The 21,858-nt window shown below is 38.5% G+C and overlaps 1 protein-coding gene across 1 annotated transcript; it reads right to left on the bottom strand.

Moving 5' to 3' along the window:
• Window positions 1-8,708: 8,708 nt before the first annotated feature.
• On the bottom strand, window positions 8,709-15,339 carry LOC121969416 (uncharacterized membrane protein At1g16860-like). Its single transcript, XM_042519514.1, has 5 exons — window positions 15,164-15,339; window positions 10,594-11,619; window positions 9,745-9,900; window positions 9,260-9,468; window positions 8,709-9,136 (listed from the first exon to the last, which is right to left on the bottom strand). The coding sequence occupies exons 2-5, from the start codon at window positions 11,494-11,496 to the stop codon at window positions 8,944-8,946; spliced, it is 1,461 nt and encodes a 486-aa protein (XP_042375448.1). The 5' UTR covers window positions 11,497-11,619; window positions 15,164-15,339; the 3' UTR covers window positions 8,709-8,943.
• Window positions 15,340-21,858: the final 6,519 nt, after the last annotated feature.

The following is a 21,858-nucleotide window of genomic DNA, read 5'->3' as shown; positions in this document are numbered from 1 at the left end:
GCAAATGTTGTGACTGCTAGTGATGGCACCAGCGATAGGTTTGTTACCTTCAAACCCGAACTAAACTTGATCTATCAACCCAATGAATGGTTTGTTGATACAGGTGCTAATGTGCACTATTGCGTTGATCGCTCTGCCTTCCTTACTTATCAGGTAATTGAAGGCACTTCCGTGATCATGGGGAACCATTCTGCAGCCAGGGTGTTTGGGATATGACAAGTTGACCTGAGGTTCACCTCTGGAAAAGTCCTGTCACTGCATGAGGTGCATCATGTTCCAGCAGTCCGTCGGAATTTGATTAGCAGGTCAAAGTTAGTCCGCGCTGGTTATGAGCTGAACTTTAAATGTAATAAAGTTGTAATATTATATTTAGGAACCTTTATTGGAAAAGGTTACCTTAATGAAGATTTATTTAAACTCAATGTAGAAAATGCTACCTTAAATAAATCTACTGATATTGGTTGTTCATATAACATTGAATCTTATGATATATGGCATGATAGATTAGGACATGTTAATTTTAATACCGTAAAAAGGATGATGAATCTAGACATGATTCCTAAGCATGCTATAAATGATAAGAAAAAATGTGAAGTTTGTGTGCAATATAAACAACCTCGTAAACCTTTCAAATCAGTTGATAGAAATTCTGATATTTTAGAATTGATTCATACTGACTGTTGTGAGTTTAACGGTGCAATAACTGTAGGACCGTTGGACCGGCTAGAAGGGGGGTTGAATAGCCCTATAAAAATCAAAACGCAAACACCCTTCTCGAACTCTTAAACTAACACTTGTAAAATAATCAAAGCAATAAACTAAGATCAGAAAAGAAAACGAGGCACCAGGTTTGACTTGGTTACAACCGGGGAGGTTGTTAATCCAAGAAAGATGATTGCACTAGAATTTCTCCTTCAGGCAAAGAAGCCTCTTCCAAAGTTGAAGCGCACAACAGAAGCTAACTACAGAAAGCGTACAAGTGTTTGAAAGAAATGCGTGAGTTCTGAATTGATTGAAAGCTTCTGGACCAAGGCTATATTTATAGCCTTGGTCGGGGCGCCTAGAAGGGTTCCGGACGCCCTACGGGGATAAATTTTATCTCCCAACGTTCAGATCGAGTCAAAGCTCGATCTGGTCAATTTACAAGGTCTGGACGCCCGGAAGGGTTCCGGGCGCCCCGAAGGGCTCCGGGCGCCCCAGACTGCTCCGAGCGCCCCGGAGCCCAAAGTCAATAGGTGTTGACTTTTTCGTCCGGTACCTCTTCTCTGGTTTAGTCCCGCCTCGGTCCGATTCTTCCGATTCGGATCCGGTCGCTTGGGTGATCTCGGCAATCTGAAAAAAGGCTCACCCGAACCCAACTTCCGGTCTTCTCGAGCGGGCTTCCCTCCGGCTTCTTGTCCCTTGGAATTGCCGCGTGTTTCCTTCTCGTCCGCCAACGTACTCATCTGCAGTTTCGTCCCTCGGTTGTCGACCTTCTCGCTAGCTGCGTCTCTTGCTCCCCGAGCAATCTTCCGCTCCGGCTTTCGTCCCTCGGAACCACCGCGCGCTTCCTTCTCGTCCGCCGGTGTACTCTTCCGCAGCGCCTCATCCCTCGGACGCACAGCGTGCCGTCCTTCACGCTAGCTACGTCTTCCTCTTGACTACATGTGCTCCTAAACTCCTGCACACTTAGACACAAGGTTAGAAATACACAAGACCTAACTTAACTTGTTGATCACACCAAAACAACCTTGGGGTTCCAACAATCTCCCCCTTTTTGGTGTGATCAACCCAAGTTAAGTTAGGGTTAAAATAGACATTAAATAAAATTAAGTAAATTAACTTAATTTGTAATTTAAGTGCAAAAATAAAATAAGTTAATATTTTGGTTTTTGGTCTACCTCCCTCTAGACTTATACTAATCTTTCTCCCCCTTTGATCACAAAAAAAAATGGGGTTTCAAAATAGTCTAAGGGTAAAACATTTATTAAATTTGAAAGATTTCTAAGTAATTTGAGCATAAATTTCTAAGTAAAGATTATTTTTGAAAGAAATTTTTCTAACTTAATCATTTGAGAATTTTTAAGAAAAATTTCCTAAGTAAAGAAAATGACTTAGTCAACTTAAAAAATTTTCAGTGAGTAAATTTCTAAATTGAAAAAAAATATTTGAAAAACTTTGAAAGCATTAAGTAAGTCTAATGCTTTGACAGAAAGTTAATTAAACATTTATTTCAATATTTTGGCTTCCAGGTCGTGGCGAGGCACTAGGTCTTCTTGGTTATTGGAGCAACAACCACTTCCTTAGACAAAGCCTCATAAAGAAATTCATTGTTTAATTTTCTCACTGAAAGCGCTAACTTTTATTAATATTTAGATTAAGCAAGACTTAGGAACCCAATAAAGGTTCCAACCTACTGGGTTGATTAAAAATTTCTTAGGGACATGTTTTCTAGAGATATTCCTAATTTGTCCCTGGTGATATTTATAATACCAATTTAAATTATTAAATCTTCTAACATTGGTTTTTGATGAACATGCATAGTTTTTCAAATTATCTACTTGAATTTTCAAATCATCATTTTCAAGTTTCAATTTTTCATTTGCTAGTTTTAATTTATCTAATTCTTCTAAGGGACAAAACTTAGCTAGAATTACTTTTAAGTTTTTATTTTCACTTTCTAATTTGCAGCAATCTTTTGTTAACAGTTTAACAAACTTAAACATTTTATCGGGAGGAAGAGATCGTACCTGACTTACCTTGTCGATCTCATTATCCGTTTCTCCCCCTGAGCTGCTGCTTTCTTCCGACGAAGCTCCCCCTTCATCGATGTTTTCGATGCTCATCTCGGAGGAACTTGAATCGCAATCGTCGTCTCGATGACTCGCCATCAGTGCGAGTCCGGAGAATGCTTCGACTTCCGATTCGGACGATGTATCGTCCCATGTCGCTTTTAGTGCTTTGCGCTTTTGAACAGGCTTTTTCCCTTTATCTTTATCCTTGTTCTTTAGCTTGGGGCAGTTGTCCTTGACGTGCCCTTCTTCATCGCAATGGTAGCAGCGGATCGTTCTTTTCTTTCTACCCTATGGATGGTTAGTTTTTCTAGAATTGTATAACTTCTTAAATCGTCTTACCATCATTACCATTTCCTCGTCGTCGAGAGAAGATTCCGACTCTGGCTCGTCTCTCGATGCTTTGAGGGCGATGTTGTTCTTGGGCTCCTTCAAACCTGCACATCTTGATTCGTGCACTTCAAATGTCGAGAAAAATTCTTCTAAAGAAACTTTTTCTAGGTCTTTTGAAATATAAAAGGCATCTACTAGTGATGCTCATTTTGAATTTCTCGAAAAGGAATTTAAAGCGTACCTGAGTGAATCTCGGTTACTTACCTCTTCTCCGAGATTCGAAAGTCCGGTGATGAGCTCCTGTATTCTTGAGTGTAGATGTGCAATTGTTTCACCTTCTTCAAAACGGAGGTTGGTGAGCTGGTTGCGAATTAAGTCCCGTCTCGCAAGCTTGGCTTCGGATGTTCCTTCATGTAGTTCAAGGAACTTCTCCCAAAGCTCCTTTGCCGAGTTGTAAGTGTCGACACGGTTGACTTCTTGTGGCGGAAGTACGCTTAGCAGATGAAATTTTACTTTCTTGTTTGCCACGTACTCAGCCTGTTCTTTCTTTGTCCATGAATTTTTCGCTTTGCCCTCGGGAGTTTCAAAACCGAGTTCCATTGTTAGTAATAAATTGAAATCGGTACCGAAAAATACCTCCATGTGTTTCTTCCAGCTTGCAAAGTTCCCCTCGAATTTTGGCGGGTGGATGTTAGATCCGGCCATCTTGTTGCTTCGTTCGGCGGTTAGTCCTCCTGAAGCGTCTCGGCTCTGATACCACTTGTAGGACCGTTGGACCGGCTAGAAGGGGGGTTGAATAGCCTTGTAAAAATCAAAACGCAAACACCATTCTCGAACTCTTAAACTAACACTTGTAAAATAATCAAAGCAATAAACTAAGATCAGAAAAGAAAACAAGGCACCAGGTTTGACTTGGTTACAACCGGGGAGGTTGTTAATCCAAGAAAGATGATTGCACTAAAATTTCTCCTTCAGGCGAAGAAACCTCTTACAAAGTTGAAGCGCACAACAGAAGCTAACTACAGAAAGCGTACAAGTGTTTGAAAGAAATGTGTGAGTTCTGAATTGATTGAAAGCTTCTGGACCAAGGCTATATTTATAGCCTTGGTCGGGGCGCCTGGAAGGGTTCCGGGCGCTCTGGGGGGATAAATTTTATCCCCCAACGTTCAGATCGAGTCAAAGCTTGATCTGGTCAATTTACAAGGTCCGGGCGCCCGGAAGGGCTTCGGACGCCCCGGAGGGCTCCGGGCGCTCCGGAGCCCAAAGTCAACAGGCGTTGACTTTTTCATCCGGGACCTCTTCTCTGGTTCAGTCCCGCCTCGGTCCGGTTCTTCCGCTCCGGATCCGGTCGCTTGGATGATCTCGGCAATCCGGAAAAAGGCTCACCCGAACCCAACTTCCGGTCTTCTCGAGCGTGCTTCCCTCCGGCTTCTCGTCCCTCGGAATTGCCGCGTGTTTCCTTCTCGTCCGCCAGCGTACTCATCCGCAGTCTTCGTCTCTCAGTCGTCGACCTTCTCGCTAGCTGCGTCTCTTGCTCCCTGAGCAATCTTCCGCTCCGGCTTTCGTCCCTCGGAACCACCGCGCGCTTCCTTCTCGTCCGCCGGTGTACTCTTCTGCAGCGCCTCGTCCCTCGGACACACAGCGTGTCGTCCTTCACGCTAGCTACGTCTTCCACTTGACTACCTATGCTCCTAAGCTCCTGCACACTTAGACACAAGGTTAGAAACACACATGACCTAACTTAACTTGTTGATCACACCAAAACAACTTTGGGGTTCCAACAATAACGAGAGACCGTAAACGGTATTTCATTACCTTCATTGATGATCACTCTCGTTATTGTTATGTTTATTTGCTGAAAACTAAGGATGAAGCTTTAGATAAATTTATGATTTTTAAATCTGAAGCTGAGAATCAAACAAATAAATTTATTAAGAGGTTAAGGTCTGATAGGGGTGGAGAGTTTACCTCGAACCCGTTTCAAAAATTTTGTCAAGATGCAGGTATAATTCACGAGGTAACTGTTCCATATAGTCCTCAATTCAACGGTATAGCAGAACAAAAAAATTGAACCCTTGAAGATATGATTAATTCCATGTTAGGCAGTTCTGGGTTACCCAACTTCATGTGGGGGGAAGTTCTATACACTGCATGTCATGTGTTAAATAGAGTTCCCATGAGGTCTAGGGATAAAAGCTCATATGAGCTTTGGAAAGGCCGGAGGATAAGTTTGAAATACCTTAAAGTGTGGGGGTGCCTTGCAAAGGTACTAGTACCTGAACACAGAAGGAAAAAACTTGGTCCAAAGACCATAGATGGTATCTTCTTGGGTTATGCTAAAAATAGTATTGAATATAGGTTTCTGATTATTAAATCTGAAATTTCTGGAATAGATGCAAATACTATTGTAGAACTTCGTGATGCTACATTTTTTGAGGATATTTCCTATGAAGACGAGAATACCTCAGTCTATATCTAGTATTCCTACTAGAGACATTTCTGCTTCCGTAGAGGCCTCATTATCCGTAGAAGGTACACATTCCTCAAGTCACTCTAGACTAGATGAATCTAGTGAGCATACAGAACTGAGAAGGAGCAAGAGGCAACGTGTGTCTACGGATTTAAGCCAGGACTTTATCACCTATAATATAGAAGGTGACCCTGTGACATATAGAGATGCTATGACTTCTCCTGAAGCTAAACACTGGAAAGAGGTCATTAAAAGTGAAATGGATTCTATTATCTCTAATGTCACTTGGGAGTTGGTAGATTTACCTCCTGAGTGTACCACTATAGGATGTAAATGAGTGTTTAAGAAAAAACTAAAACCTGATGGGTCAGTAGATAAATTCAAAGCCCGCCTAGTTGCTAAGGGATTCAAACAGAAAGAAGGGATTGACTATTTTGACACTTATTTTCCTGTTACCAGAATTACTACAATCCGAGTGTTAATAGCATTAACATCCATATATCATCTTGAGGTCCATCAAATGGATGTCAAAACGACATTCCTAAATGGAGATCTTGAAGAAGAGATATATATGGATCAACCTGAGGGACATGTAGTCTCTGTAAATGAGAATAAAGTCTGTAGGTTAGTCAAATCTCTTTATGGTTTGAAGCAAACCCCAAAGCAGTGGCACGAAAAATTTGATAGAGCTATGCTATCGTTTGACTTTGAAATGAATGACTCTGATAAATGTGTGTATGCTAAAATGAAAGGTGATAATTGTATTATCTTATGTTTATATGTAGATGATATTCTACTTTTTTGTTCTAACCTTTATATTATTAATGAGACTAAGACCCTCTTAAGTGGTAAGTTTGATATGAAGGATATGGGTTGTGCTGACATGATTTTAGGGCTGAAGTTGACTCATTCAACTGATGGAATAGCAATTTCTCAGTCACTCTATGTTGAGAGAGTATTAGAGAAATATGGCTATAGCCAAGTTAAATCTGTCGTCATACCCTATGATCCTTCAAAAACTCTCCACAAGAATAAGAGTGGTGTGGCAGTGTCTCAATTAAGATACTCACAAATAATAGGTAGTCTAATGTATTTAGCAAATTGTTCTAGACCTGATATTTCTTTTGTTATAACGAAATTGAGCAGGTTTACCAGCTGTCCGGACAGAACGCATTGGGATGCATTAGACAGAGTACTCAGATACCTAAAAGGCACTATATCCTTGGGCTTATGGTATGGGAGATTCCCTGCAGTCCTGGAGGGATATAGTGATGCTAGTTGGATAGCTGACACTGCTGAGTGTAAAGGCGTTACTGGTTATGTCTTTACACTTGGAGGCGGTGCAATTGCTTTGAGGTCTGTTAAACAGACGATTATAACCCGTTCTACATCTAAGGCAGAATTGTGTGCTTTGGATACCACAGTAACTGAAGCTGATTGGCTTAAGGGTCTTCTTTCTGAAATTCTCTTGATGATAAAGTCAATACCTTCTATTTCAATACACTGTGATAATCAAACAACAATAGCTCATATTAGAAGCTCCAAGTATAACCAGAAACAGAAGAGACATGTACGAATAAGATTAAAATCTATTCGTGAGTTAGTGTCTCTTGGAGTGGTGTCATTGGACTTTGTAAGTTCAAAAGATAATATTGCTGATCCACTCACTAAAGGACTTGATTCTGAGAAAATCAAGAGATCCAGTAAGGGAATGGGATTGAGGCCTATCCTGGTTTTATCTATAGCGACAACCCAACCTATCTGATTAGAGATCCCAAGAAGTAGGTTCAATGTGGTATAAACAAGCTATAAGGGTGAACCGTAAGCATCAAATTGATTGAGATGTAATCTCATAGTCTCTTCCCTGGATAGATGCTTGACTGCTAGTAAGGATGAGCTTAGAAGCTTTTAATGAGTTCAAGGTCTTAATGACAGGATGCTTGCAGTACATCCTTGGAGAACTCACATATGTAAGTGTAACTGTGTGGCCGCAGTGTGGGGGGTCTAGGCAACTCTCCTTAACACTTATGAAACAAGATTCGGTGGCATGGTCGTAATGCACCAACCCAGAAGGATTCAACTGTCGCCCGTAATGAGTTGTTACCAATTGATTTTCACATATAAAATGTTTAAGTTCAAGACTAAGTTCACTTCAAACCTATGTGAATAAGATTGGTGTACTTAAGTGAAAATTCAAACCGGAAGGTATTTTCACTAAAAGCTCATTGCAACCAAGCCTCAGGACAAGTCTCTGTTTTTCGACCAAAATAATTTGAATTAGTGGGGGATTGTTGAGTTTTGAGTTTAATTCAAACTATTTCATTGCTTTTTGTAATGCATAGATGTATGCATTTAGTCCCACATTGCTAAACAAGGAAAGGTTGGAAGGCCTTATATATGGAGCACTTCCATCCTTGCTTAGCAAAGTTAAGGGGACCTACATGCATGCGCGGGCTGAGCCCAAATCAGGTGGTTTCGGGGGTTCGATCCGGAAATCCATAAATCGGGCGCGATGCACGCGATCATCGCGCGCAGGGGGGGTGCAAATCCCCAACAAGTGGGCCTCGCGCTTGCAGGCGGACTGGTTTGTTTTTGACAGTCTCTGGTTTGGTCCGCGTGTGAGGGAAGCGGCGCATCTACCCGCATGAAAACAAGCAGCGCCTGCGCATGAGGAAGCGACACACCCACACGTCAGGACGCAGAAGCGACACACGCTTTGCTTCGTGCACTGCTTCAGAGTGTATAAATACACTCCCTCTGTTCCTGGTTCAAACACACCAAAGCAAGCTGCTTTCTCTCCTTCCCTCTCTCTATACTCTTCCTTTACCGAGAGTTTGTCCTGAGGCTTGGCTTATAGCGATTCTGAGGTTGAGTCCGAGTGCGCCGTTCGTCTTGGAGTGCACCTACGAACGATGCGAGTGGTTGTCGGATCTTGGGAGAATTTTGCCGGAGAGTCTTTGCACCGTGGGCGGCAATAAATTCTCTAAAGACAGTCGACACGCCGACGCTTCAACCGGAGATACATTTTCTCGACCTCTCTTTTATTTACCTGTTTACTGCATGCTTACTGTTTTGGTACAATTTTACTACTGTTAGTGCTCTCATTATAAACAACAAAGATAACACAAGAATACTCATCACAATCTCCTTCTACGCACCATTAAAGATCCCAAATTTAGTAGCAAGCCACCTTGTTACAAAAAAAATATTCAAGCTTTACAAACAAGACGGGAAAAACATAGAGCTATACAATCGAATTCCCCAAGAGCAAACTCTTCGAATCCATCATGAAACGCCAACAGCCAGCAAACTATGGAGTTGACATATATAATTAGATGTCAATTCGATCTAACAAACTCGATCGATATCCTAGACGGGAATGATATCGGTCTTCGAAGTGTCCTCGCATCTCAACACGATCCCTTCGAGGCTCGTGGGGAGTATACATCGAGCCCACTGGCATCCAGTAGAGAAGGGCTCCGAAGATGGAACTATCATCAGCACATTTTCATTCCTTTGGACGATCCCCATCACACTGACAGTGCTTCCCTCTTTGATGTAGCTGCAGGAAAAGATGATACGATGGGAAAATAAGTGGAATGCCAAGAACACTATTTCAGAGGAACAACTTTGATTGTTGTATCAAGAAAAAAGTGAGCTTTGCTTGATTCATCTTCCAACTTACCCTTCCTTCAGTCGCATCACCCGATCATCAGCAGAGAGGTTTCTTTCCCGCAGCCATCTGAGAAATTCCGGAGACAGGTCGTTGTTTGCATTGATGTCCACGACCACAGATTCGTCGACATATGGTGTTACTCTAGCACCATTTCCAGTTTTTACCAGAGCTCTAAGTCCAGATTGGAAATCTGATATATAAAAGTCGACCACGTGCCTCTGCCATTTTTTTTCTTCTCAGATATCACAAGAAATTAAAGCATATGCAAGCACGACTGTTGTAAAAGAAATGGCAAAATGATAGAATAGACAATTGATTTATTTATTTTTGTTTGTTTTCACCAATTGATCTTTGAATCATTATGTCATCCATCATAATTCATCTATTTCAATAATACTTGAAAGATAAACTTGAGTAGCTCCACATTTTATAATGATTAATCTATTTGATTGATTCAACTGATCATATTCCATTTATCATGCAGAATGACTTACCTCCAATGATCTCAGTCCCCAAGTAAAACGGCGATGCTGGGTGTTGGCGGCCGCTGAATCCCATCCTCTGTATTCATATAAGCTTGTAGATGTGTACACACATCTCGGAACCTTGTGGAAAGATGACTCAAGAGGGACATTTCCACATGTAACAACCTATTGGAAAGTTAAACTTCACCACTTTTGAGCAAAAAGAGAAACACTTGATAATCATAATAGCACTATAAATTTTTTTAAGAAACATTTTAGCAAAGAACCAACTAAGGTAACTTGTCCTCAAAATTGATTTGCTGAAGGACAAACTATTGAATTTGGAGAAAAGGTCATGCATAAGTTCTCTTCAGCTTCCCTTTAAAACCTTAAATCAATATGAAACAAGGACTCATCAAATTTCCCACATTTGAAGCTATTAAATTTAGTAAGAAACATCTTTGAGGAGAACACACTTAGCTATATTTTGTCTTGAACACTGATTGAGGCAATTAAATTTACCCAAAAATCAAAAGATAACAATTTCAAAAAAAAAAATCATGAATAAGGTCCTTTGCATCTTTATTAGAACATCTCAACATAAAATATATTATGAAATAAGAAATTAGCAATCACCAGTTCTTCATACGACAAGAATTCACATACAAAAGCTGAAATTCAAAGTTTTTTAATATGGTTAGTCAAAGAAGATGGACTGAAACCCAGTAAAACAGATGCAAAAAAGGATATGAAATAGCTTGTGGATAATGCATTGCGAAGAAATACTTTGGAGAAAACAATTGATGGGCATTCTAGTTAACACAACAAAACCATTACCCTTTTTATATGTTAATATTGTTAGTTCCAATGGTTACATACCCCGGTGACCTTGACATACTGGCCATCTTTTGCATTTCTCAGCTCAGCATCAGGATAACGGGCAATGAATCCTGTGATTGCTCTCCTTCCAAAGCAAGTATTCCAAATGGCAAGTGCAGCAACAATTCCAAATATAACCAGAATGACTATGAGAAGAATGGCGTTGTGAACAGCACCAAGGATGAAGCCGCCTGCAATAAACCCCATCACAAACAACAAACCCACACACCACAAGAATGCCTTAGGCAAACCATCACTGAAAGAATAGTCATCCTCCTCGCTTAGTTTGGTGACTGCCTGATTATGAACAATAGAGGCATTGTGTAGCTTTATTGAACCAGCTGAATCCAGAGGACCAGATACTTTTCTTGGTGCACCAGATGAGTTAAGAGGTCCAGATGAAATTGGTCCAGACGTGATGAGCCCTGTAGTTGGAAGCACCGGTGCGATTGGACCCGAACTTTGACGAACCATCGGAGTGACTCCTCCAGATTGAGGACCAGATGACTTCTTCATTGAATCCCCATGTTTAAGTGGCCCAGAGTTAGATTTCTGCCTATTGGAGCTTCCAGTGATTAGTGAAGGACCAGAACCAGGAACTGCAGTTGATAAAGAACCGGAATAGCTAGACCGGCAAGAGTTATTAGATGCGATAGGTCCAGACTGAGAAGTAGCACCTCCAAATGATGCGTTCCTAGAAGAAGCATTAAGAGGTCCAGATTTTCTGGACTTCTCCACATGCAAATCAAACATCTTCCCTAGTTCTCCAGACTTCTTTATATCACCACCTGTATAAGGCATGGCTGTGGAGCTCATTGTTGGTGGTTTCTCTTTCGGTGGCTCAGGACGACCTGAAACATACAAGCCATTGCTAAGTTGATGCGATGGGAATCTGGAACCCATCAGGTTTGTCAAGCTTCTTCCACTAGTTGTTGAAGAACCGAAGCACAGAGAATGTGTATTATCTCTCTGCTATCAACAAGGCTAAGTCGCAAAAGCAGAGGACAATAGCTTTGACTATCAACCCTGTTAATAGAACAGTGAACCATGTTAGACATCACGAATGAAAGCCAAACCAATTGCTAACTTACACATGAAAAAAGATGGTGGATATAACTTGCCACACCTAATTTTTAAATATTAAGAATAAAATAAAGTAGGCAATGCACTCCAAGTCAGAATAGATACTCAATGATAGATGCTACAGTAAATGCCAAACCAATGGAAAAGCATGCATGCTAGCACAATAAAATTATATGGTCTCAATTTTAATTACTGCCTTACAGTTGGCCGCACTCACAATGGTCCAGCAACTTTTGTTGAAAATGTACATACTGAAGACGGAAAATATGAAGCTGTCTTGAAATTATGAAAACAGGATGTTTTATTTGACTCCAATTTAGCATATAAGACAAGATTTGTTATGTATAGATTTGTTACTGCAAAGCTAGCGGGCTCAAATATTTACTGAACCTTCTATGTATTCAATTTAGCTATGATCAATACAAGATCCAATTTAATTGATTAATACAAGCATCATAGAGCCTATCCTCAACGTTGTTGACCATTTAGAAAAGCAGAGAATCTAGTGATGCTCTCTAGCATGGTTCACAAACATAATTGCAACATCAGCCATCAATCATGGATTGGTAATTTAGTATAAAGAGAATCTCAACAATTCGCTATCCATAGTCTCTCCTTTTCATAACACATGTAACTATGGCAGGCATAAACAGAACTTGAGCCAGTAGCTTGCAGACATTTATAAAGATTGGAATTGAGTAGAGAAATGAATTTTGTTATGATCAAAGTTTATCCAGAATGAAAATTCTAAAGTGCAACTCGCACCTAGGCCAGCTTGTACACAGGCCGAAACCTAGCCCTTGTATCTAATATCTGCACCTTGGCTAATCCATACATAATTGTTTCAGCAAAAACTTCTAAACATTAAATATGTCACAGATTGAACCTAGATGATTTTGGTTAGAACTTATAGCATCTAGAAACCTGATCATGTTTGGCTGTATGATCGCATACAATTGATATAATTGGCTTTCATAATGACGTCTAAAGATGAGTTCTAGGAGTCAAATTGTTCAGGAGAGGGTGTAGATCATGTCAAAGTGCACAATCCTTCAACACAGATATAATATGCACTGATATCAGGTTGGCCTTGCCTTGCCTTGCTAATGTGTGTCTGGCCCATTGAATGAAATCCCCCAATGCATGCTGCCTTTTTTGTCTCTCTTCTATGATTAATTTATAGTAAATACATCTAAGTTGCAGCCAAAGCTACACGTTCTGTGACTCATTTCATTATGATACCACCATCAACTGTACATGGTTATAATAACAAAGCCAAACAGTATATATCCGCTAAACAAGTATTCTGTGGAAATACACATAAAGGTGCCACAATATTAGCAAAGCAGCGACCTGTGACACATGTTTTGTAGGTTCATATCCAAAAGCATTTTTTTAATGATAAGTACACAGGAGATAAATTACATCAATAGCATTCCTCTCCACATGACAGAGATGGAGAGAACCCAATGAGAGTGTGAATGTAGTAGATATTATAATTGTTAGCTAAGAAACAAATTACTAGTTAATGAGCTCATCTACTGTATAAACTTAAATGACAAGCCATGTTCTTCAATACCTTTTTATTTTTTACCTACCCATCCATACCTGTGTTAGACAACTAACATTGATACTTCAAGTGGACACTTGAGCCCCAGGGCGTAGCACAGGCACATGACATCTCTAGCGTAATAGTTAAGGGTCGAGTCCCTGAAACTGACGACCTGGTATTCACCCACCATACACCTAGCGTCTGTGTACCTGCATTTACCTCCATCTATATCCGTGGGGCCGACTTTAGAGGGGTCGTTAAGGAAGTGGTTCTACCTTTCAAGTGGACACTAGACGCTGCTGTTCATGTGTAAAACTTTTTGAAATAATTGTGTTTCAAACTCACACTCATGTCGAATACTCGTATCCCAAGTCCGAGCAGCATAGATCATGTTATAGAAACAGATTAACAATAATGTCTAATATCACATATATTAAGAGGCAGGAATCTGGGGGTAGTAAATGTTATCCATATTATCTGCATGATTATCATTTAGCATTAACTCCCACTATATGAAGATTCAATCTATACATCAATCTCCTCAATTCAGGGCCATATGATGCATGTACAAGACAACCTCAAAGTATTCAAGGAGAGCATAGGATGTTATCTATTTGAAATAATGACACATATAAAGAACCAGAAAATATTACCGGCGGAACAGAAATTATTTTCAATAGGCTGTTTATCACCATAATCTGTTATTCAATCAGAAAAAATGAACAAAAATAATCTAAATGGTTGTTTTTTATTAAAATATATCTATAACTAACCAAGGTAAAGTCATAACATCAGCTAATCTCATTCATCTTTTTTTTCTAAGTACAACATCCTATCAAACTCTTTCTTCATCTAATATCAACACTCTTATATAGTGGTCAACAAGAAAAGGAATAAACTAATCATGAAACAAACAACTGCTGCACATTCTAAGGAAATTAGTATAAGCCAAAAGCAAAAGACAAATTCAAAAGTAAAATATAAAACAACGGAATACAAGCATGATAGAGTGCCAAGGGTCCCCACAGATCTGTCCATATGGCTTAAAATAAAGAGAAATAATCACTTATATTAGAGAGATCAAACAAATTTATGAAGTTAAAAAAATAACTACACAATAATGTCACAGCAGAGAGAGTAACAAACTACTTGAATCATCAACTTTTAACTGAAATAAGGAAAGCCCTGGTGACCAGAAAAGTAAAAGCAGAAAATACTGCAGCCAAGACTAGAATCTAACAAAATTAGTGTAATTATAAATTTGTCCATAAATAAGTCAATTCTTCAAATCAAGGATTACACATCAAGCTTTGTGATCAAGTCTATTAACGCAGCCACTGATAAAAAAGAAAGTTCATAGGGTATCCATTAGCAGACAACTCTATGGCAAAAGTTTGTTTTTGTTTGACGATAAAAAAACACAGATAAAGATCTTTTAAGATACAAAAAAATGCTATAAACATGCAATTATTATCACAATAACTGGCAGTCATTTCATCAAAACAAGATATTTTTTCAAACTATTCCTGGTAAACCAGATCATCCAGAAGCAGTTCAATCGGCAATGAGGGAAGACAGGCTATAAAATCCAAGTACGAAACAATAATTTCCACAACCACCCTGTGTAATTGTCCAACTTCACCTCCATAAAATTCCGTCCAGGTCAAGTGACTATATAACTAAAAAGCGCGCTTTCAGATCCACCTAAGAACAGTAGACAGCAAAATCCAAAACCCACAGAACCCTCTAAAATACGAACTTTTAAGCTCACATTCACTCAGATCTAGCATCCCCACGCGGGAGCATGCCCGCCTTCCCATCCTACTCGAAAGGAACAGCATTTGTGCTATTGCAAACCCCTGAGTTGAAATCCCTACAGCCCACGCAGAAAGATACAATTCGTACAGCGGATAAAGGGGAAAGATCTGTCCAAACCTCGGAGCGAAGAAGCAGGCGCGAGATCGAACCTGTCGGAGGTTGACCGCCGATCAAAGGAGACAGGAAACGAGCTTAACCTGCAAAGGATCGCACAAAAACAGGGACAGAGAAGCAGAGAGAGAGAGGCGAGAGCTTTGCGCTGAGTAGCCAAGAAAACAAGGAAACCTCCAATGGAAAACAGAGTAAAACAAAAGGACGGAACATAATTTATACCAATTAACTCCAAAAAAAGTCGTTATTTTAAAAATACCTCCAAATTTTTAACGGGATTTTTTAAAAACATGCGCTTTAAAAAATCCACAGATTTTTTTAAAAAATACTATTTATGTTGATATTAAAGTATGGGAAATAATAAGAATAATATGAAAAATAATTCAAAAACAAAGTGAACAAATATGAAAAAACTTATCTTCCAACCTCTTGTAAAATTACTATACTAACTCTCATTTACCAACTCTCCTTGGAAGGTATTGAAACACTCTCTTCAATTCATTTACAAACTATTTATGATCAAGTATTGAAACTCAACCAATATTTTCTCTAAAAATTACTTCTTTTCAAAATACAAATACTTGCTTTTGGATCACCTTGCTCGCAATTGATAGAACCCTTCAAATATGCATCACTTGTTAGGGCATCTCTAATTATTATAATTTTATATGAATTTTTTTATAGTCTAGTATGTTATTTTAATGTCATATCAAAAATATAAAAATCTATCACTCTTTGTCGGACCAAAAAAATCTCCGTATAATTTTTTTATGGACTCTACATTATCAGTTTTTTTACATCATTAATTACTAATTTTGAGATGAAATAATATGTTTGAAATTTTACTAATCCTATTAAACTATAACCTTAAATCTTGTATCCATAATAGTTAGAGTTTTTTTTTTTTAATTATTTCACAAACCTTTTTAAAAATCTCTCATTGAATATGTCCTAAACCATTAGACAAAAGCAATCACCTGAAAGGGCACTGTTAAGTGGCAAGCCAAGCTTTACCCACCATGCATCCACTACATGGTCATTGTCAGTGTGGTTTTCTTTGCACGAGGGAAACAAGCTTTTGGTTGAAGCATGATAAGGAGAGTGGTTGGTGATAGCTATTGGTTGGTCAAACCACTCCACTTGGATTTCATTTTTTCCTTTGTTTTTTAATTTTGTTTTTTACTGCCTATGTGATTAGAACTTTCTTATATTAGATTTTTTTAAAAAAAAAAATTAACTCACTTTGTTAGTTCATTTGGATTTGAGATCGAACCCAACCACTAGAAGGTTATTCTCTAGTATGATGTAATCACATGTAACCAGAGCTGGAGGACCACTAATTGAATATATCAGCTTTAGTTGTATTCATGTGTTATTTTGTAACTAGTTCAACATTAGATGATCAAAGTAGAGCGACAGGATTTTAGTCCATGATTCTGTAAAAGAGAAGTTAGCTTTTAACTTTGGCGTCTCTTCATCTGATTGTGAATAAAAATACTAGCTATTGTAATAGAGGGAGAGGATATTCATAATTTGGATTCTGTTTCTGTCTCTTATGAACTTTTGTTGGCTATGTTGTTTTGAATAATGAGTAGAGGTGTGCCGTGGCTGTTGTTTCCTTGGCTCTTTTCCTTTCTTTTCCTCCGTGTCGTGTTGGGATATGTCACACTTTACCAAAACCATCATGATGAAACAACAGGAAGGGAGAATCCCCACTGCGAATACGATGAAATATATTGAATTGGGGTAATAGATATATGGTATATAGATATTATTTTTAAGGATTAATTTTCAACAATAGCATCCCAGTATAATCATTATTTTTTATCATATATATTATTTTTTATCCCCATGAGGTATTTAATTAGGGAGAAAGTAGAATTTTATTACAATGAACCTTTTATTATTATCTTACTATTTTATTAAAAATCTCCCCCTTACTAATTAATTTTGGTGAAGCCTAAAATGAATTTACGTTACTGTCCTTTTTTCTATTCATACTAAAAATAATTCCAAGGTTTATTAGTAATTCCACAAGCGAAACAATCAGTGATCTAGAGTTAGAGACTCAGCTACGACGTATTATTATGAATTTTTCTCATTATTAATTTTCTCTGGTTGTTTTATATAAAAAAATAAAGTTCTCTTTAGTCCCACATCTTAGAATTGATAACACTATGATCAAAGAAGTTTGTATAAATATTTCAAGTCGATGATGTTAAAAAATATACTTTTCTTAGTTTCTTTTACTAAGATAAGTATAATATTAAATTAAAATAATTTTTTTCATAGGGAAGCCCATTACAGTAGTTTATTGCTGGGGCCCAAATAATTTATATATTATTATCTTACACACGCAACGTGTGTCGATCACACTAGTATATATTATTCTTGTATTCCCATGAGTTATTTAATTAGTTTTTTGATACAAACCCCACCAACCAATGTGATGGAACCCGAAACAAAGGTGGATAGAATCTCAAGAACTAAACGACAAGAGTGTGAGCCTTGACCCGTAACCAAGAATTGGTACGAACCAAGCCTACGAAGGAAAGAAACGCCACACCTAGGGGTGATAAATTTCGATGGGTTGAACGCCACTAGAGTAAACTCGATAAGTTCAGCAAATTCTTTCAAGAACAAAGAGAGCACACAATCTCACCAAAAACTAAGTTGCTTCATACTAAGATGCCCCTCCCTTATATAATGAGAGTGAACAAGGAAAATACAAGATAAGTACATGCACAATTAGAGTCTCAATGTTGCATGCCTCATGCAAGCTATCTAGAAACCCAAAACGAAATAAATGCATGCACAATTAGAGTCCCAAGTTGCATGCTTCATTAAACAATCTAAAATACTTAAGTCTTCATGCATGAACGAATTCTCATGCTTTGCATGCTAATTAGCGTTCTTCCGTTAAGGGCGACCAGTCATGGATGGTTGTGCCCGATTACGTGGATTAGGCCACGACTAGCAGTTGCGATTATCTTTGTTTCTCCTTGCTCATAGTCCTCCCAATGTTTTTTGATTAGCCCATTTAGTGCTTCCTTGAAACGCTTTGCCCGTAGTCTTGTAATTGGGCCTTCCGGAAGTGATAACTAATCTCTCCTATCTTCAGCCCTTGAGCATACATCATTCTCCCCTTCTTGAAAAGGATTTGTCTTCAAATCATCATCTGCATCAAACGGGGATAAGTCAGCAACATTAAAAGTAGAATGTATACAAGTTCAAGTTTGTAGACATTATCATTGATGCTCTCTAATACTTGAAATGGGTCATCCCCTCGAGGTAGAAGTTTAGAACGACGTTTGTCCGAAAATCGCTCCTTTCAGAGGTGTAACCAAACTCATTCTCCTGGTTCAAACATAATTTTCTTGCGCCCCTTGTTAGCTTGTTGCATGTATTGCTGAGTTCTTTTCTCAATATTCAGTCGTGCATGTTCATGAATCTTCTTTACGAATTCGGCCTTCTGCTTACCATCTAAGTTTATATGCTCACTTACAGCTAAAGGAATCAAATCTAATGGTGACAAGGGATTGAAACCATAAACAATTTCAAATGGAGAAAATTTAGTCGCAGAATGTATGCTCATATTGTAGGATCGAAAAGAATTTAGATATCTCCACAAAAGCATGATATTGTCCACTTTGGGCCTAGACCCTCATGGCTTTGCTCTTGGGCTCTCCCCAAAAGGCCTCATGCCAATGGAGATATCTTTCTCTTATAAACTCATGATCTTTTCCATGTGTTTTCAATATGGGACTATGTTTGCAATCCCAACAATCTCCCCCTCAAACAAAGGACCATGGGCTTCCCACGTCCGATCCTTGACCCACCAGGTCTTCCTGCCCCTCGGTCTACCCGACCTACTAGGACTTCCTGCCCCTCGGTCTACCTGACCTACTAGGACTTCCTTGCCTAGCCACAACTAGGACTTCCTGCCCCTCGGTCCACCCGACCTACTAGGACTTCCTGCCTGGTGTCTGGTCCTCTTGATCCGAACATAGGAGCTGTTGGTTGCTTCTCGGAAAGCCTAGAGGTTCCACTGTACAAAAATTTTGTACAAAAGGTCTGAACCTTTTCCTAGCTACCATGTGTTCTTTTAAATTAAATTTTGGATCGCCTGCGGAACTTAACACGTTTGATCCAAAACTTAATCTATTTGTTCTTTTAGGTTTTGACTTGGATCTCCTGCGGAACTTAACACGTTCGACCCAAGTCACCTTAAGTTATTAATTCCATTAAATATTAATTTCCATAATCGGTTCCCAGTACTGACGTGGCGAGGCACATGGCCTTCTTGGATATGGGAGCAACCACCACCGACTAGACAAAACCTTTTATAGAAAGCTGATATTTAATTTCCTAAAATAACTTTAGGTTAACCGAAAAGAACAATCAAATCACAAGGAAAAGAAAAACAAAAGAACACTATATCGAAAATAAATTCGAAACTCTAGAATAGTATGCCTCTTGTATTTAGTATTATTTCTAAAAATAACTAGTATGATGCGGAAAGAAAAATTACTAGTTATACCTTTTAGAAAAACCTCTTGATCTTCTACCGTATTCCTCTTCTAACCTCGGACGTTGTGTGGGCAACGATCTTCCGAGATGAGAAACCACCAACCACCTTCATCTCCTCCTAGCTAGGTTCGGCCACAAAAAAATAAAGCTTCACCAAGGAAGAAGAAAAACACCAACCAAGCTCCAAGAGATGCAAGCTTTCTCTCCTTCTTCTTCTTCTTCTCCAAGTAGTATCCGGCCTCCACAAGAGCTCCAAGCAATAGAGAATTTCGGCCACCACAAAGAGGAAGAAAGGGAGAAGATGTTGGCCGGCCACACCAAAGAATAGGAGAGGGAGAATAATAGAGGTTGTGTCTTGAGAAGGCACCCTCACCCCTTCTTTTATATTCCTTGGCCTAGTCAAATTAGGAAATTTAATTATAATAAAATTTCCTTAATTCCCTTGACATGATTTAATTGAGAAAAATAAAATAATATTTCCCCAATTAATCTCTAATGGCCGGCTACATCAAGAGGAAATAAATTAGACAAGTTTTAATCAACAAATTAAAACTTCCTAATTTGTTTCCGGAAATTTTAAAAATAAAATTTCTCTTTAAAAATCTCTTCATGGTTGATAAAAGGAAATTTCTATAATTTTAATTTTATCAACATGTGGATAATTTTAAAGAGAAAATAAAATATCTCACCAATCTACAAATAAGGAAAGAGATTTAATCTCTTTCTTTAATCTTTAGATCTTTTACAAGAGAGATATTTTAATTTTAATTCTCTTTAATAAATTATTTCTTCCACATAATAAAAATTAAAATTAAAATCCCTTTTTAATTTAATTTGGCCGGCCCCCACTAGCTTGGGTTCAAGCTAGGGCCGGCCACCCAATTTTATACCTAGGTCGACCCTAGCTTGATTCCCAAGCTAGCTTGGCCGGCCCCTTATTGATGGGTATAGATGGTGGGTATAGGTGGGTATAGAACTCTATAAATAAGAGGCTACGATAGGGACCGAGAGGAGGAATTGGTTTTGGTCTCTCGATAAAATTAAGCATCCCGTGTTCGCCCCGAACACACAACTTAATTTTATCAATAATAATTCATTCCACTAGAGAACTATTATTGAACTACCGCACCAATCCCAAATTACATTTTTGGGCTCCTTCTTATTATGAGTGTGTTAGTCTCCCTGTGTTTAAGATAACAAATGTTCACTAATTAAGTAAGTTACTGACAACTCACTTAATTAATATCTAGCTCCAAGAGTAGTACCACTCAACTTCATCGTCATGTCGGACTAAGTCCACCTGCAAGGTTTAACATGACAATCCTTTTGAGCTCCTCTTGAGGGCATTCTCAACCTAGTATTACTAGGACACAGTTTCCTTCTATAATCAACAACACACACTATAAGTGATATCATTTCCCAACTTATCGGGCTTATTGATTCATCGAACTAAATCTCACCCATTGACAAATTAAAGAAATAAATATCAAATATATGTGCTTGTTATTATATTAGGATTAAGAGCACACACTTCCATAATAATTGAGGTCTTTGTTTCTTTATAAAGTCAGTATAAAAAAAACGACCTCTAATGGTCCTACTCAATACACTCTAAGTGTACTAGTGTAATTATATAGTTAAGATAAACTAATACCTAATTACACTACGACCTTCAAATGGTTTGTTCCTTTCCATCTTGGTCGTGAGCTACTGTTTATAATTTATAAGGTATTGATAACATGATCTTCTGTGTGTGACACAACACACCATGTTATCTACAATATAAATTAATTGAACAACTACATTTATCACAAATGTAGACATTTGACCAATGTGATTCTTATTTCTAGATAAATGTTTATACCAAAAGCTAGGCTTTTAGTATACACTCTAACAATCTCCCACTTATACTAAAAGACTAAGCTGTCATATCTGCTGCCATACATCTGATTCTCATCCCTTCAACATGCCCATCAAAAGCTCTTGCCTTAAGGACCTTAGTGAAAGGATCTATAGGTCATCACCTGATGCAATCTAGGCGGCAACAACTTCTCCTCGTTTATACGATTCCTCGTATTGGGTGGTACTTGCGCTCTATTGTGTTTACTTGCCTTATAGACTTATGGTTTCTTCGAGTTTGCTACTGCACCAACATTATTACAATAAATTGT

This window comes from Zingiber officinale, chromosome 4A (genome assembly GCF_018446385.1).
Source record: "Zingiber officinale cultivar Zhangliang chromosome 4A, Zo_v1.1, whole genome shotgun sequence".
Lineage (NCBI taxonomy): Eukaryota > Viridiplantae > Streptophyta > Magnoliopsida > Zingiberales > Zingiberaceae > Zingiber > Zingiber officinale.
The sequence above is the reverse complement of the archived record's forward strand: the minus strand, read 5'-3'. Positions and strand labels throughout refer to the sequence as shown.

Excerpts from the sequence above, each read along its gene's own strand:
- LOC121969416 (XM_042519514.1), bottom strand. The coding sequence starts at position 11,496 with ATGGGTTCCAGATTCCCATCGCATCAACTTAGCAATGGCTTGTATGTT. Across the intron at positions 9,901-10,593 it reads AGTATGTCAAGGTCACCGGG|GTTGTTACATGTGGAAATGT; the intron begins GTATGTAACCAT and ends ACTTTCCAATAG. Across the intron at positions 9,137-9,259 it reads GTGATGCGACTGAAGGAAGG|CTACATCAAAGAGGGAAGCA; the intron begins GTAAGTTGGAAG and ends CTTTTCCTGCAG.